This window comes from Antennarius striatus, chromosome 8, assembly GCF_040054535.1.
Source record: "Antennarius striatus isolate MH-2024 chromosome 8, ASM4005453v1, whole genome shotgun sequence".
Classification (NCBI taxonomy): domain Eukaryota; kingdom Metazoa; phylum Chordata; class Actinopteri; order Lophiiformes; family Antennariidae; genus Antennarius; species Antennarius striatus.
In genome coordinates this window covers 13,168,053-13,186,614 of record NC_090783.1, presented here as the reverse complement: position 1 = coordinate 13,186,614, position 18,562 = coordinate 13,168,053, and the positions used below count along the sequence as shown (strand labels likewise).

Below are 18,562 nucleotides of genomic sequence, written 5' to 3'. Positions count from 1 at the left end.
AGCTTCAGCCAATGATTCATTCATCATCTACCGCTTTGTCCGCCGACTCAGGTTGCGGGGAGCTGGAACCTATCCCAGCTGGCTTAGGCGCGAGGCAGGGAAAATTCCGGACGTTACACTTGTGTGCCGCTGAGCCACAAAGAGAAACGGATAAAACACACGCACACACTCAGGCCTACAGACACTTTGAAGCCTGCCAGTTAACCTGAAGTGCATGTTTTTGAGGATGGCAGGAAGTCGGGGAACCCAGAGAGAACCGACGCAGACACGTGGAGAACATGCAAACTCCGCACAGAGCGGGATGCAGACCCGGAACTGCCTTGCTGTGCGACACTGTGCCACAGTGCCACGCTGCTGCCGATGAGTTAATGTCTAAATCAAACATTTTTTTTAAAGATTGACAGACTGTGTTGTTTATCTGTTATGAATATAAAGAGATTGTGAGGCTGCTTTTTCCTTGACTGCTGACGATATTCCTCAATTTCTCTCCGTTCTCATCACATGTTGAGTGAATGACAGGAAGTGAAACATGAGGTCTGATAATTTTTTCAAGAATGAAAAAAGGGCATTAGCTGGCTACTATTATTTTAAATAATCGGTTATGTTCCAGAAAATTTAAAACATGTAAAGTTTTGGTTTCATTTTCGCTCCTGGCAAAATACAAACGTTTCTGGTTTTCCTATTTGTTCCATAAACCAGATCAAAGCCCTGCATTATTGTGTTTGCTTATGCTTGAGGTAGGTTGGTATATCATTAGGGGTCTTGCCTAAGAACCTTCACTGGATAGCGTTTGCCCTCAATGGGATTCAAACCCATGGCCTCCTACATATGAGTGAGTTGACCGGACAGTGTTCGCCCTGATCAGGATTCAAACCTACAACCTCCAGCATTCAACCAGCTCCGGAATCTTATCATAGTGAGGAAGGGTACGGGTCCAGACCACGTTGGTTCTAGGCTCCTCAAATCCTGCACAGACCAGCTGAGTGAGATTGTTGAAAGCGTGTTCAACCTGTGTATGAAGCTTTGGAGGGTTCCACAGTTGTGGAAAACATCCAGCGTGGTTCCTGTGCTCAAGACTCCGCACACCAAATTACTTAACAGCTACAGGTCGATGGTACTAACATCCTGGAGCGACTGGTCCTTGGTCATCTCTGCCCCCTAGTGAACCCATTGTGTGTAAATGTTGTTACTCATCACATGATCCAATGAGACACATGCTGTATATTGACCATACATTTGTTGTATGTGAATAAAATGGATGAACAAAATGTCATGCTTAATGGCCACACAGTAGTGTAGATAAGCATGCGTTATTAGCTGAAACCGCCAACATAATTAGATACAACTCCAGCCACATAGCTGTCCTATGGCATTATATCCTAGACAAATACATTAGTAAACATAAATTCATCCATCTGCTTTCTTGTAGATGAGACAGTTGCTTTAGCATTGTCTACAGCTGCTTACCTACCTTGTTGGTCACAGATTTTGCTTGAGCCTATCTTAGCTGGCTACGGGTGAAGGTTGGGTTACACCCCTGACAAGACCCCAGCTCATTGTGTGGCAGTATGATAGACAAACATGCACGCATACCTATGGACCATGTAGCGTGACCAATTCACATTAGCTGCATGTTTTTGGAGAAGTCACACAGACACAGGCATAACACACAAACTCCACACAGAAAGGCATAAAACCCGGAGCCTTCTTGTTGTGAGACAACATAAACATAAGCACGAACACAAATATTTATCTTATTTCATCACACTAGAAATTCTGTTATCTTTCACAATTTCTGCTTCAGATGCTGAAAAAATTTTCTACGGGCATACTGCAAACAGCCAACTTACCAATCTCAACTCTATGTGGTGCCATTCTTGCAACAGCTGGTGATCCTGGCTCGCCTCTCCCTTTATTTTCATTTAAGGCAGCACTTGCTGCTATCCCCAAACAAGGGCTGTTGGTGTCCCTGCCTGCACTCAGCCTTCTTCCTGTCTCAGCATTGATTTCAGAACTATGGGGCATGGGCAAGTTGATCTCACTCTTTGAAATGTGGTGTTGTGCTGTGATGCTTCCTTCTCCATCTGTCTGGATGTTTTTCTCACTAACTGATTTCTTTTGCAACAGGTTGCTGATCTCCATGATGTTACCAATGATTTCCACAGGGCCTGAAAGGGTCTTCTTTCGAGGGAAGTCTTCTTTCACCTTCTTCAAGTAGGAGGCAGGGGCCCATCCTTCTATCCCCAAGTGTCTGTGAGTAGAATGTATAGAGAATATTCTTAAAATTGTACCTTGGATGGAAGAATGCACTTAATGCCAGGGAAATGTACTGAGATGATTGTTCATGTTTTGTAAGCTACAGTGAAATATGACAATTTCCTTCATGAAAATGCTGTGATTCAGTTCGTAGAACAGAACCATGCCAAGCTGAGACTTCCAAATGACATAGGTATGGAATTGTTTTCAATGGCAGGGTGAATTTAAACAAATTAAAGCACATTATTAAATTTAAATTGAAGATGCTATTATAAAGGTACCAGTTACCATTTCTTTCCTCTAGAATGCAAGACTATCTTCTGTCATTACCAACTGCTCTATTTTTATTGAACTTCACTTACTGAACTGCTTGAGATTTCCCTTCAGCTTCACGATAGCGATCCTGAGACTTGTTAAAAATAAGAGCCATAATAATGTGTTCAATATTAGTATCAGGAAGATGATTACAATGTCACAATTCACTTGAATTCAGTAATGGATGGATGGATGGATGATAAAGAGTCGATAAACACTTGACGGCTGTTGTGCCAGGATCTTTAAACTATTTTGGTGGGATGGGGGAATATTGGAGCTTTTCATTTTCTTAGTCTGCTGGTATTTGCAGATAATTCTGAGCCTTCCTGAGGGATGGATGATGAACAGCAATTATCCAGGGCATGAGGCTTTTGTGGAGACAGAAGGTGTCATGCTGTTGTGGGATAGAAAGCTGTGGCAGGTCATTCCTGCCTGCTGTGCTGCAGTTGTAGTATTAGACTGTAAAGCGACATGTGAGAATAGACCTGAATCTTCAATGTAAAGGCCAACTCAGTGCAACAAGTGTGAGAAATACATTCGTAATACACACTCCCAGGTTTCATTGGGCCAAATGCCAGGCTGATCTATGGAGAGCACTAGGGTTGAACTGTCTTCATGCCAGTCACACACAGCGCCTGTCCCTCCCTACAGAAACATTCTGCTCCACTCTCACTCACACACTGATTGATCTCTCTGTGCGTGGCTTTGCTGTAGCTCATTTTGTTCTCCTTAGGTTTTCTTCAACTTGTCTCTATTTCGGTCTATTTAAGGTTACTTGGCGAACTTGTTTCTTGTTTTGTTTTGTTGCACGTACGCGGTGCATTTGACCAGACAAAACTGAAAACTGCTCGTGTCACATCGCCTCCTCTCAATTATTTTGTTTTTTTACCTGCTTGCTCTTACTGTGACACTTTCTCACTTCAGTTCAAATTAATAATTTGTATACTGTATAGATATTTTATCTGTTACATAGCACATGCACACACGCACATGCTCTCTCTCTCTCTCATATATATATATATATATATATATATATATATATATATATATATATATATATATATATATATATATATATACACACATGCACAGATACACACAAAAATGCAAGCACACACACCTTAATAAACTTTAACTTTGTGTGAAAAAATGGAAAGAACATTAAGTGGTAAAAAATAAATACATAATTGAAAAAAAAAGTTTGATCATAAAAAAAAATTAAAAAGAAAAAAGTTAGAAATTTGTGTTGAGTATAACAATCCTTGTTCATGCATACTTTGTAGTTCATAATTTCCTATTGCAAGTGTTGTATTCATTAATGCACTTCATCAATTTACTATTGTGATCAAAAACATTGAATCTCAATTCATGAAGCTGTTCTGTAAATATTCATTCATACTTTAAAAAAATACTTAAGAAAGTTGTTCTGTAAATAGTTCTCTTACTTTTGTGATCAAAAACATTGATTTGAATCTCAATTTTGAGGCTGATCTGTAACTAGTTTTAAAGTAAACAATAAATATAGCAACTTCTGATCATTCATTAATTCATTCATTGTCATATGACCACCGCTATATCCGCTGCAGCGGGTCACGGGGAGCTGGAGCCTATCCCAGTGGCATAGGGCGTGAGGCAGGGGACACTCCGGGCACGACGCCAGTGCACCGCGGAGCCACACACAAAGACATACAACCACTCACACACACACACTCACTCCTACGGGCAATTTTGGGACCAGCCAATCAACCTGAAGCGCATGCTTTCGGAGGTGGGAGGAAGCCGGAGAACCCGGAGAGAACCCACGCAGACACGGGGAGAGCATGCGAACTCCACACAGAGCGGGACTCGAACCCGGGTCCGCCGTGTTGTGAGGCGGCAGTGCTACCCACTGCGCCACCGTGCCGCCCAACTTCTGATCAATCCATATCAATTTCAGACTTAAAATAATGTACCAATGTAAGCCCCACCCATTCCTGGTCAAACCACACCCACCTCCGGTTTAGGCCCCACCCATCGTGAGTACGGATACGGATACAGATAATTTAGATGGTTGAACAGATACAGATACAGATAGTGGTGTACTTGCTCATCACTAGAGATCACCCTTCCCGTGGTTTTGTCACATTGTCATTGTACAAATGAGATGTGCCATGAAACCACATGAAGAGATGAAGACAGCAATTTTTCTATGTCATTTATCACTATGAAATTACTGGACATACAAACAAGGCAGAAATATTTAGAGAGATCACATTTCTTGACTCTCAAACATAGTTTACTCACCTGACGAACCACCAGCCCTCCAGATTCTTTTGGATAACCTCCACAATGACCCCTTTCTCAAAGCTGACTTCATCTTTGTCTTGACTGACGTATGGTTGTATTGTCACGTACTTCTCCTCTGTGAGTCAAGAGGAAAGAAAATAAATAAATGTAGTCATCAAACAGTTCTACACTGATAAGTTAAATTACAGTGCAGTTAACAGTTTCACAGAGTTCATGAGGATGAACTGATAAGCATGACCTATGAACAACAATACAAATAATCATACACTGTAACAACATCCATCTTCCACTAATGCATGATGATTTTTAATTTCTCAAAGTGTTTTATTCACACAAGAAATTATAGCCTTGGTCCTTGATCTTCATCAAGTTTTTCCTCCAGGCTTTGTATAAGACATTTGTAGCATCGATTGCACTCCTGCTGGGTCAAAACTGGATTAGGCTTTCAGGGCTATGCAAAAAATGTGTGTGTGTGTGTGGGGGGGGGGCAGCTGAAGGTTAGACAAGTTATATACACCAAGACAAGAGCTGAGAGCAGACATGGAAACAAAAGACTGGCAGATGGGTGCGGGGCCAAACTTTCTAGTATTTTGAAAAGTTGATCAGTGGACACCACCCTAAATAGAACTCTCTCTCTCTCTCTCTCTCACACACTCACACACACACATATATATATATATATATATATATATATATATATACACACACACACACACACACTGATTAAGTTAACTGACTAGAATGCAGGAGGTTTTGGGTTCGAATCCTGGTCAGGGCAAGTACTGTCCAGTCAACTTACTCAAATGCAGGAGGGCATGGTTTGAAACACAGGAGGGCGTGGTTTTGAACCACAGTCATGGCGAACACTATCCAGTGAGAGTCCTTAGGCAAGATCCTTAATGCTATACCATCCTACCTCAATTATGAGTGAACATAATAATGACAGAGTCATACCGGCTTGGATTTCACCTGGGTTAACAAAGTCCGAGTCAGTTGCTATGGAATCAGGGCAATCTGATGAGAAATGGGTTACTGGAACAAGACGCACTTGGACAAGGGCAGAGAATACGGAGTTGTTGGAATGCTACCATACAAGTAATCCCAGAAAGACGGGATATATGGGGAGGATGTGGGACAAATGGATGCTTCGAAACCCATAATCAAGGCTACCAAAGAAACAGCTGGTAGTGCAGTGTTCCAACACATGTAACAGAAAACTGCTATCACAACTAGAGATCAATGAACTACAACAACAATGCTACGGTAAGGGGGAGCCAGGACGCCAGGTCAGTGGGGGGATTTCACCATCACCCTCACAATCCGAGATTGGGTACCAAGCACCAAGAGACATAGACAGCCTCAATACAAGAGTTTTTTTTTTTTTATTTTAATTTTTAATTTTATATACTGGTTTGATCCCCGAAGGGAAATTAAGAAAGCACACTCTAGCTACTGATTACAAACGCATGCATACATATTTGTGAGTACAGGCCCCTGTATCACACACACACAAAGGGGCCTGTAGGCATGCAGGGGAGGTAGAGTGGCAGGCAGCTCCTTCTTGGTGCGCCTCAAATGAGCAATTTGTAAAGGGGACGGCACCTTGCTCAAGGGTGCCTCGGCAGTGCTCCGGAGATGAGCTGACACCTCCCACTGTTAGCTCACCTCCGGGTATTTTTGGGGGGGCGGGAGCGGGAATCGAACCGCCGATCTTAAATCATAGGACGACCCGCTCTACCGCCCGCTTTACCACTGAGCCACTGCCGCCCCAATTATTGACTTGTTAAGCAAGATTGTGACCCAATAAGAAACCTGGAGCCTCTAACAAATACTGAAGCTGAGTTGTCAAGCACCTTCAGAAGATCTGCTAGAAGATGTGAATGCTACAATAACAACCAGCCCAACAGCTGATTCACAGTGCAGCGACAATAATCCTCAAGATTCTGGGATATAAGGCATAACAACCAATACCCTCTATGGAAGAGACTAAAGAGTAAAGAGTATTACAAAGAGCACAGGGTAAAGAGTTCTACAGATGCAGTATTTGCTTTGAGGATGTTGATAGACAGGTACAGAGAAGGCCAGAGGAAGCTGCATTGTGTTTTTGTAGATCTGGAGAAAGCTTATGACAGGGTGCTCAGAGAGGAACTGTGGTATTGTATGAGGAAGTCTGGACAGAAGTACAGGGAGATGCAGTATAAGGTGAAAATGGAGGTAGAGGAGGCCAAACAAGGGGCTTAAGATGACTTGTATGCTAAGTTGGACAGTAAGGAGGGAGAGACTGATCTATACAGGTTGGCAAGACAGAGACACAAGGAGATATGGCAAGGACGTGCAGCAGGTTAGGGTGATTAAAGGTAGGGATGGAAGTGTATTGACAGGTGCCAGTAGTGTGATGGGAAGATGGAAAGAGTACTTTGAAGAGTTAATGAACGAGGAAAATGAGAGACAACAAAGACTAGAAGAGCTGGCTGTTGTGAACCAGGACGTAGCAAAGATTAGTCAGGATGAATTGAGGAGGGCATTGAAGAGGATGAAGAGTGGAAAGGTACTCGGTCCTGATGATATACCTGTGGAGGTATGTACGTGTCTAGGAGAGGTGGCAGTGGAGTTTCTGACTGGGTTGTTCAATAGGATCTTAGATAGTGAGAAGATGCCTGAGGAATGGAGGATAAGTGTGCTGGTGCCCATTTTTAAGAACAAGGGGGATGTGTAGAGTTGTGGCAACTACAGAAGAATAAAGCTGATACAAAGTCATAAAGGGGCAGCAGTGGGGCGGCAGTGGCTCAGTGGTAAAGCGGGCGGTAGAGCAGGTCGTCCTATGATTTAAGATCGGCGGTTCGATTCCAGCTCCCGCCCCCCCCCAAAATACCCGGAGGTGAGCTGACAGTGGGAGGTGTCAGCTCATCTCCGGAGCACTGCCGAGGCACCCTTGAGCAAGGTGCCATCCCCTTTACAAATTGCTCATTTGAGGCGCACCAAGAAGGAGCTACCTGCCACTCTACCTCCAACGCATGCCTACAGGCCCCTATGTGTGTGTGTCTGATACAGGGGCCTGTACTCACAAATATACGTATATGTATGCATGCGTTTGTAATCAGTAGCTAGAGTGTGCGTTCTTAATTTCCCCTCGGGGATCAAACCAGTATATAAAATTAAAAAAAAAAAAAAATTAAAGTTATGGGAAAGAGTAGTTGAAGCTATATTAAGGGCAGAAGTGAACATTTGTGAGCAGCAGTATGGTTTCATGCCAAGAAAGAGTACTACAGATGCAGTATTTGCTTTGAGGATGTTGATAGAGAAGTAAAGAGAAGGCCAGAGGGAGCTGCATTGTGTTTTTTTAGATTTTGAGAAAGCTTACGGCAGTGGTATTGTAAGAGGAAGTCTGGAGTGGAAGAGAAGTATGTTAGAGCAATGCAGAATATGCATGGATTGTAAGACAGTTGTGAGGTGTAATGCAGGTGTTGCAGGTGTGACAGATGCGTGCAAGGTGGAGATAGGACTGCATCAGGGATCAGCACTGAGCCCCTTCTTGTTCGCTATGGTGTTGGACAGGCTGACAGAAGAGGTTAGACTATAGACTATGGACCATGGACTATGATGTTTGCAGATGACAATATGATCTGTAGTGAGAGCACAGGTGGAGGAGAAGCTAGAGAGTTGGAGGTTTGTCCCGGAAAGGAGAGGAATGAAGGTTAGCCACATTAAGACAGAGTGCATGTGTATGAATGAGAGGGACCCAAGTGAAATAGTCAGGTTACAGGGAGAAGAGATCAAGAAGGTGGACGATTTTAAGTACTTAGGTACAACAGTTAAGTGCAATGAAGAGTGTGGAAAAGAGGTTAAGAAGCGTGTGTAGGCAGGATGGTATGGGTGGAGAAAGGTGCCAGGTGTACGTGTGATAGAAGAGTTTCAGTTAAAATGAAAGGAAAGGTGTACAAAACTGTGGTGAGACCAGCAATGTTGTGTGGTCTAGAGACAATGTCACTGAGGAAAAGACAGGAGATAGAGTTGGAGGTAGCAGAGATGAAGATGCTAAGGTTCTCAGCCAGTCACCAGGAAGGATAGGATCAGGAATGAGTAAGTCAGAGGGACAGCACATATCACAGGTTTTGGAGATAAAGTCAGAGAGGCCAGAATGAGATGGTTTGGACATATCCAGAGGATAGATAGCGAATATAGTGGTAGAAATATGCTGAGTTTTGAACTACAGTATATGTGTGTGTGCTGAGAGGAAGACCAAAGAGGAGGTTTTTGGTGATAATGAAAGATGACATGAAGTTGGTGTGAGAGAAGAGGATGCAGAAGACATGGTTAGACAGAGGCAATCAATTCGCTGTGGCGACCCCTGAAGGGAAAAGCCGAAAGAAGAACAACAAAAAACTGTAATTTAAATAATTATGAATGAGTGACGTGCGGTGATATTCATGGCGGTGAATTACTGACGTTAAAGTCAGTTATACGAGTCAAACAGAGTATTTGTCATTAAATTAGCAGGCTGACAAACCGGTTAAAATAAAAAAAAACAATTTAATGAATTAGTAGTGTACCACTCAGTTTGAACAGGGTGATTTATTTCCTGAGCTGGAGTTCGAAGCAGACATTTAAGCTACAATGTTTGTCTTCTTTTATTAATGAAATGTAGGTTTGATCGATTGGTAGTCCTATCTGAGGTGAGGCTCAACTGCTCGCAGCTGCAATGTGTGTCACTGTCATACTGAGGCCCCACATGATGCCGGAACTTTTTTTTTGCGTTTACGCCTTCTGTCCACACGACAACACAGATATCCGGGACAAAAACGCAACTTTTTGAAAACGATGGCCAAAGGGAACTTTTTTGAAAATGCTGGGTCTGCTTTGTCATGTGGACGCTGTATCTGGAATTTTCTCTATCCGGGGGTCATGTCCCTGTGTGTTGATCAACGCACTCATGCAGATACTTGTGGACGGAGATCTTTTTGAACGCTGTTGAGTGGACGTGAATATTTTGTATGGGAAGTAAAAAAAGTTTTCTTTTCTAAAAGTCCACAGTGTGGACGGGGCCTGATATAGTTGCTTTATAGTTTCTTATGGCCATAAGTAAGGTCAGCATGTATTTAGCTAACGAGGTAGTTCCGCTTCGGTCCATGTTTGTATAGCACTGGCTACGTGTGTGTGTGTGTGTGTGTGTGTGTGTGTGTGTGTGTGCGCGCGCTTGTCAGTGCATGGCGTATCCTCAGCGTCATAGTGAAGACACACAGGGACCATTTTTAACTGTTAATAAGATAAAAAGTTGCTATGAGTATAAGTAAACTGCCATATTGATACATTATTGATTCCAGAGGGAGGAATTGATTTTTGTTATATTTGCTTGTGACCAGAAAAATAAATATATAGAGAATGATTGAAGAGCTAAGAAGACCTAGTACTAAACAGAAAATAGATAAGCGAACAAAAATATGTATATACTCAGGTATGTACAGTTTTTTAGTATCATAGCCATCATCCATCCTCTACCTCACCGACATGTAGAATTATCAGACAGAAACAATATTGTGACTGTAATGCTATGGGCAATGTGGGCACGCACGGGCCACGCACAGGCGCCCTCAAAAAAGCAAGTTTAAAACAGAGCTTGTTAGTTTTTTAGATTACTTCTCATTTCCATGTCAAGTTATTGGAGTGAGTGCTGAGGTGACCTTATTGTCACTTCAACTTGCTGCTCAGAGTTCTTCAGGTTGTGTGTGTCTGTTTGGACACTGTCCATAACAGTGTCCAAACAGACACACACAGGGGGGAGGGGGGCAGGGGATAGATCGATGCCAGGACACACAAAACAAAGTGCTTCTAAATAAATTGTATTTTATAATTAACATAGACCCATATGCATACATGTAATTGATTGGGTCATGGGAGAAATGTAGAAAAATAATCTACATAAATGTTTTTACATCACATGACTCTGTTTGATTGATAGGTGATAGGTATTGGTAAAAGTTAATGTGGAAGGCCATGCTATATGATGTAAAGTCTTAAATGAACATCAAGAATCAAAGTACAGTGTGCCCTCGTTACTCACTGTTAATACGTTCCAAGAACCACACGCGATTAACAAATTCCTCGATATTGTGACAAACTATTTTCGTATTTACAGTAATTTAAATGTCGATGAACCCTCCCCATACTGATACCATACCACCTTCTATATGTATTACCTTTGCCCACACTCTTATCGACTGTTTAAAGCACTTTTGTGTCTCATGGATGTGCGTTGCATTCCGAGACTCACAGAACGTAGCGCACCTCCGGATGCCGTCAGCCAATAGAATGTGCGTACGGTATCACATGACTACCTAGCAAAAATGTGCGATGAGGTGAAGTCGCGAGCATTAATTCACAAGGACGCACTGTACATACATTGGGATATACACTGAGTCAGTGTTCTATTTTTTGGTTAGAGTTTTTATCCAATCCAAATTCAACTATTTTTGGTTGAGTGAAATCTGTCAAAGGACTTAAGAATTTAATTTGCAGGTGTCCCTGCCCTTTGAGTGCATGGGAGCATATAGTTAATAAACAGATGTGATAACCTATCAAATAACGAGTTGGCTTTCCAAGGCCTTCTTCTAGCTTCACGTTGACCGGACATGTACGTGTCCTGTGATTGGATACTACTGGCAGCAAAATACAGACACTGTGCAGACGCACATTTGAAGAGAAACTAGCTCTTGTGAGACGCAGGTTGGATCCCTGAACAAGCTGACCTGTTCTAGCGAACAAAGTGTTCTTGAGGAAGAAAAGGACAATGGACTTTGTCTTTGAATAAGCCATTTGAACAGCTGTTCTGGTTAGTGCAAGCATTTTATTTATTTAATCTTTCATATTTAATGTTCTTATAATTAAATTTTTTATATATGAAATTAATTATAACTAAATTAATCGACAAATATACTAAAAATGAAAACAAATTCTTGCTCTTCTGCAATGTGTGTAAATAATGTGGCGTACTTGCGCAGCTGTATGATTGAAGGGTAAAATAGCCCGTGTTATACACAATTGAGGTGATGCAACTGGTTGGTGTGTTAGTGTTTTCTGGATTTACTTTCTCCAGCTATGTTGTCATAAATAATGGACATGACAGTGTGTAAATGGCCCAACCAGTTTTGTTTTCTGTCTTTTTTAATATCTGTAAAAGTTCTGGCCATGGGTCCTTCAGTGCAACTGACAATAAAAGGAGTATGAACGACGCATCTCCAAAATATCGGTTTATAAATGCCTCAGTCCTCAAACGCTACATTGGTGGTAGCGGTGGACACTGCTTACAGTATTATGGGATGTATTTATTCAAGTTTGACGAAGTAGAACATCACTTAAGGCCTATGTGTGAAAATCAATGCTTACTTGTAAATTCAGTCGAAATTCTGAAATACACTGGGGCTGTACCACCCCACTGGCCAAAATGAGTAGTCAGATACTTGCACAGCAGCCACAGGTCTGTACATGCTGATGATGAGTAACTTTTGTGTTCCCAGCCAGTTGTGTGCTTTTTTTGTTGCTGAGATTTTTGGGTATTATATAATTTTTATTAATCCATCTTCCCAGTGGTGAACGCTGCGTAAAATGGTCTTTAGGGACAAAGTTTGTGGACTGCAATGTTACTGGTGAAAAGGGGAGTTGTGTTTATGCATTATTTTGTTTGAATGTTCAAAAACACATGGTGCCAGTGTGCGAAACGCAGGAGTTGTTCTTTCATTATTTTCATTTTGAATACACCCTGATAAAATAATTTGGCTTTTATTGGACAAATGAACCCCTTAAGCATATTAAATACATGACGGATCAAGGTTGAATTGTCATACAGAGATACGAAAAAGTTTGGGTACCTCTGGCAATTTCCTCTTTTTCCATTTATATATCATTGGGTGTTTGGATCAGCAGTTTAACTTTTATTTATCAAAAAATATTGACATAAAAGTAAGGCAAAGCTCTCCATCTACTGTTCAGTCTTCGTTCCTACCCTCACCTATGGTCATGAGTGATGAGTCATGACCGAAAGAACGAGATCGCGGATACAAGCGGCTGCAATGGGCTTTCTCAGGCGGATAGCTGGTGTCTCCCTTAGAGATAAGGTAAGAAACACTGCTGTTTGTGAGGGGCTCAGAGTAGAGCCGCTGCTCCTTCGCGTGGAAAGGAGTCAGTTGAGGTGGTTTGGGCATCTGGTGCGGATGCCTCCGGGACGCCTCCCTAGGGAGGTGTTTCTGGCACGTCCAGCTGGGAGGAGACCTCGGGGCAGACCCAGGACCAGGTGGAGGGATTATATCTCAACACTGGCCTAGGAACGCCTTGGGATTCCCCAGGCAGAGCTGGTGGATGTGGCCGGGGAAAGGGAAGTTTGGGGCTCCCTGTTGAAGCTGCTGCCCCCGTGACCCGACTACAGATAAGCGGTGGAAGATGGATGGATGGATGGTAATATTTCAGTAGTGAAACCAGGTTTATTAGACTAACAGAATATGTTTAATATGCATGAAAACATTAATTAAACAGGTGCGACATTTTTTGCACCCCAACTGTAAAAAATCAGACCAATATTGAGTAAGCAATCCTTTTGCAAAAAAAAAAAAACAAAGTAGTAAATTTTGAATATTGGTTTGGGTTGTCGTGTTAAAATATCCAGCCCCTGGTTAGCTTCAACTTTGTCACTGATTGTTGAACATGATTCTCAAGAATAATGAGTACAATCAATGTGACCCTCTAAGAAGATTCCCAGTATCATGACTGGCCACACAGCCTCACTACATGATGGATCCTCCACTAAATTTTATTGTGGGTAGTAAGTGTTTTTGTTGGAATGCTGTGTTCTTTTGCTGCAGGTACGAGGCCATGGGAAGCTCATTGCAACACACAGTATATTCCTGCATAAAAGCATTTGAGATGAAACTACCGCTGGTTTCGGAACAAGTGAAAAAGCACAACTTCACCCCCCTCCCTGCTACCCAAAATTAATCTGCATAGAACCCAGGAGTCCCGTTTCCAGCTGAAATGTGTGTGGAGGCACTGGAAATGCTGTACAATTCCCTGTACAATTCTGTGAACTACATTCTAATGCTAAAGAAGTCCTCCTTTTCCAAAACCCCTTTGTTGCCGACATCAATGAAGCCCAGTTCTCTTATCAGTTTGAGGTGGCCGACTTACAAAACTGCGATGTTCTGAACAGCACATTGAAGACCGACAGTCTCATTGGCTTCTATCTAGAGTTGAGCCGGGTACTTGTTTCAGATGAGTATCCGGTACGGATAACGCATTTTTGACGAGTACGATCATGATACAAGTAAAACTCATTAATACTCATGCTCTTTCATTCATTTTCCTGACCTGTTCATCAACTTGCATGGGTCACGGGGAGCTGGAACCTATCCCAGCTGGCATTGTTGAAGGAAAATCCTTAGAACTGACCGTCTTTACGCTCTATGACTGGCCAGTCACACACAGCGCTCGCCCCTCTCTACAGACACACATCACCACAGCTAGAGTTGTCGTTGGCCCACACAAACACAGACATTGACTGAGCTCTCATGTGTGGCTCTATTGTAGCTTATGTTGTTCTTTTTTCTTTAGCTTGCCTCTATTTATTACTAACTAAACTTCTTCCCTGGAGTCTCTGTGCTCTATGTCCTCACAGGTTTTTCTCAGGTTCACCCCTCATCCACCCATCTGCTATGGACCTGCTCTTCCCATCCCACCAGTACCACCCCTAACCTAATTATCGGCTGGGGTCCGGCTTCCTTTTTCCTCCGCGCCACCATACTGTTCCACCCCTCATCCGGCCATCCGCTGTGGACCATCTGCTGTGGACCTGCACCTCCCATCCACCAGTATCACGCCCCACCTATCCATCGACTGGGGTCCTGCTGCCTGTCTTCCTTGGTGTCATCTTACTTTTCCACCCCTCATCCGCCCAGCTGCCGTGGACCTTCCTCTGTGGACCTGCACCTCCGAGCCCACCAGTATCACCCCCATCTCTCCATGTGCTGTGCACCTTATCCTCCAAGCCCACCAGTACCACCCCTCAACTATCCATCGGCTGGGATCCTGCTTCCTTTCTTCCTCCGTGCCGCCATACAGTCATCCACACAGCTGTAATTGTGCCTTGACTTTAGCAACCTTAACCATATTGATACTGTCTCTATCTGGCCTATCTGTCACTCTCTCTCTGTCTCTCTCTCTCTGATGCTGTTCTTGTCTTCCTTTGATTTCTTTTCCACCCAACCGGTCGAGGCGGATGGCCGCCCAAAAGAGTCTGGGTCCTGCCCGGAGTTTCTTCCTCATGGAGGGAGTTTTTCCCCGCCACTGTCGCTTATGCTTGCTCTGGAGGGTTCAGTTGGGTTTCTCTGTCTGTTAAAGCGCTTTGAAATGTCTGCTGTCATGATTAAGCGCTATATAAATAAAACTTGATTGATTGATATTTTGGTCTATTTAAGGTTACTTGGTTATTTTGGTCTATATAAGTGTTTTTTTGTTTGTTTTTTTACCTGCTTGCTCTTAGTTTGACACTTTCTCATTTAAGTTCAAATTAATAATTTATATAATATATAGATGTTTTTAACTGTTTTATAGCGCGTGCACACTCACACACACACAGACACACACACACACAATCACACACACATGCTCTCTCTTTCGCTTTTTCTCTAACTCTCCCTCTCACAAATCCACTCAGTCACACACACATGCACACACTTTAATCAACATTGTTTAATCGAAAAACGAGGCAGTCAGAGACTGCAACATCCCGCGACACCCATGATTTCAACATTTTACCCTGAGCTACACATTTTTGTACCTCTAGCTTCCTGAAAATGTTGCTTTTTGTTTTGTGATTATATCTCATCAGGTTTCGGAGATGTGTACCTAAAAGGGTATACAGTGTGCCCTCGTTCCTCGTGGTTAATGCATCCCAGGAACCACATGCGATTAACAAATTCAGCGATAGAGCGACAAATTCATTTATCTTATTATTTACGGTAATTTAAATGTTTATGACCCTCCCCATTCTGATATTAAACCACCTTCTATTTGTATTATCTTTTCCCACACTCTTATCGACTGTTTAAAGCCCTTTTGTATCTCCGACACTCACAGAACGCAGTGCACTTCCGGTTGCCGTCAGCCACTAGAATGTGCGTACGATATCACGTGACTGCCTTCCAAAACTCTGCGAGGAGTAAAAAGGTTGAAATTTGACCTTGACCTAGTTTTCTCAAGGTCAGAGTCATCATCTCATTTTCATCCTCTTTGCTGCCAGAGTAATGTGATTTTTCTTTCATCTTTCTGTCTGCAACAGTTGTGAAGATATTTGGTGGACGAACGGATGGACATACACTGACAATTACAATACATCACCACTTTGTGGGATTTAAAAAACAACAGTTTGATCATAAACATTAGAAAAAAAAAAGAAAGTTGTGTTGAATATGACAATTCTTGTTCGTGCATACGTTGTAGTTCATAATTTCCTATTGCAGGCATTGTATTCATTATTGCAAATCATGTTCATAAAAATACTTATAAACTTATAAATATTTCCTTTACTATTGTGATCAAAATGCTTTGAATCTCAATTCTGAGGTTGTTCTGTAAATATTAATTCATATACTTAAGAATGTTCATGTTCTGAGTTCATGAAAAACTTATTCTGTAAATAGTTGTTTTACTTTTGTAAACATTGATTTGAATCTTAATGTTGAGGCTGTTCTGTAAATAGTTTTAAAAATAAACAATGAACCCAGCAGGACCCCAAGGAAATTCCAATAATATCAGACTTCATACCAAACATATGAAAACAAATCTATTGGTATTATAAACCATGCGCACCCATCACAGAGTTCTCCCAACAGCAAATAGCGCATCCCAGTCTGACCCAGAACTGGCGTTGCCGTCTTCGGCGAGGAACTTGAATGAATGAATGAATAAATAATCTTAACTTTATGACTCCTAAAGAAACAGACGAACAATTATGCAACTGTCAAGCATGTTTATCAACGCGTCTTCGACATGGAGCTGTTACACGTCAGAAAATATCCGGCTTTAACGACGTCCATTCTGTGTGTACATGTAGACACGGGTCACATCACAGCGGTTTTCGTCACAGGGGAACGCCCCCTGGATAGAAAAAGTTTTGGTTACTGCGTCAGCATGCAACGCATACCTGTCATTTCCAAACAAACTTCACTTCGGCCAGTGTTTTCGTCTCGGATATCTGCGTTGATGTGTGGACATATTGTTCACGTGATTCCTTCTGGCAGATGCGCCATAATTGGTTGGACGCTGTGATTGGTTGGGCGCTTGCTTGATACGTAGTCGGTGGTGTTAAAATGATCAATCCATTTCAATTTCAGACTTTAAAAAATATACTAATTTAAGCCCCACCCATTTTCGGTCAAACTATACCCACTTTCAGGTTAAGCCCCGCCTATTCCAAGTACAGATACGGATACAAATAACTTTGATGGCTGAACAGATACAGATAGTGGTGTGCTCACTCATCCGTACTTCCATGCCACTTTCTTAAATGACATGGTAACAGGAAAGGCTTATTAATATTTGGTTCTGGAAGACAATAAATGTTTACATTTAGGCACCCATCAAGTTTTCTATTACAAACTGACCCGGCCCCCCATCAGAGAAGGGGAAGGTTATGTGGCCCTTACAGGTAAAAGTTTGGAGATCCCTGGTATAAGGTATCAACTTGTTTTCCTTTCGGCTTTTCCCTTCAGGGGTCGCCACAGCGAATCAATTGCCTCCATCTAGCCCTGTCCTTTGCATCCTCTTCTCTCACACCAACTACCTTCATGTCCTCCCTCATTACATCCATAAACCTCCTCTTTGGTCTTCTTCTAGGCTTCCTGCCTGGCAGTTCAAAACTCAGCATCCTTCTACCAATATATTCACTACCTCTCCTCTGGACATGTCCAAACCATCTCAGTCTGCCCTCTCTGACTTTATCTCCCAAACCTCTAACATGTGGTGTCCCTCTGATGTACTCATTCCTGATCCTATCCTTCCTAGTCACTGCTAAAGAGAACCTCAGCATCTTTATCTCTGCTACCTCCAGCTCTGTCTCCTGTCTTTTCCTCAGTGACACTGTCTCTAGACCAAACAACATCGCTGGTCTTACCACACTTTTGTACACCTTTCCTTTCATTTTAGCTGGAACTCTTCTATCACACATCACACCTGACACTTTTCTCCACCCGTTCCATCCTGCCTGTACATGCTTCTTCACCTCTTTTCCAGACTCTCCATTGCTCTAGACTGTTGACCCTAAGTACTTAAAATCCTCCACCTTCTTGATCTATTCTCCCTGTAACCTCACTCTTCCACTTGGGTCCCTCTCATTCACACACAAGTACTCTGTCTTACTGCAGCTAACCTTCATTCCTCTCCTTTCCAGGACAAACATCCACCTCTCTAGCTTCTCTTCCACCTGTTCCCTGCTCTCACTGCAGATCACAATGTCATCTGCAAACATCATAGTCCATGGAGATTCCTGTCTAACCTCGTCTGTCAGCCTGTCCATCACCATAGCGAACAAAAAGGGGCTCAGAGCTGATCCCTGATGCACTCCCACCTCCACCTTGAACTCCACTGTCACACCTACAGCACACCTCACCACTGTCTTACAGTCTTCATACATGTCCTGCACCGCTCTAACATACTTCTCTGCCAC

The 18,562-nt window shown here is 42.6% G+C and overlaps 1 protein-coding gene across 1 annotated transcript in view; it reads right to left on the bottom strand.

Moving 5' to 3' along the window:
• sh3pxd2aa (SH3 and PX domains 2Aa) overlaps positions 1-18,562 on the bottom strand; it is a 316,820-nt gene that overhangs the window by 19,714 nt on the left and 278,544 nt on the right. The window contains exons 10-11 of the mRNA XM_068322019.1: positions 4,855-4,972; positions 1,851-2,251 (exon numbers count right to left, since the gene is read on the bottom strand). Coding sequence (XP_068178120.1) covers positions 1,851-2,251; positions 4,855-4,972 — 519 coding nt within the window. The remainder of the gene's footprint in view (positions 1-1,850; positions 2,252-4,854; positions 4,973-18,562) is intronic.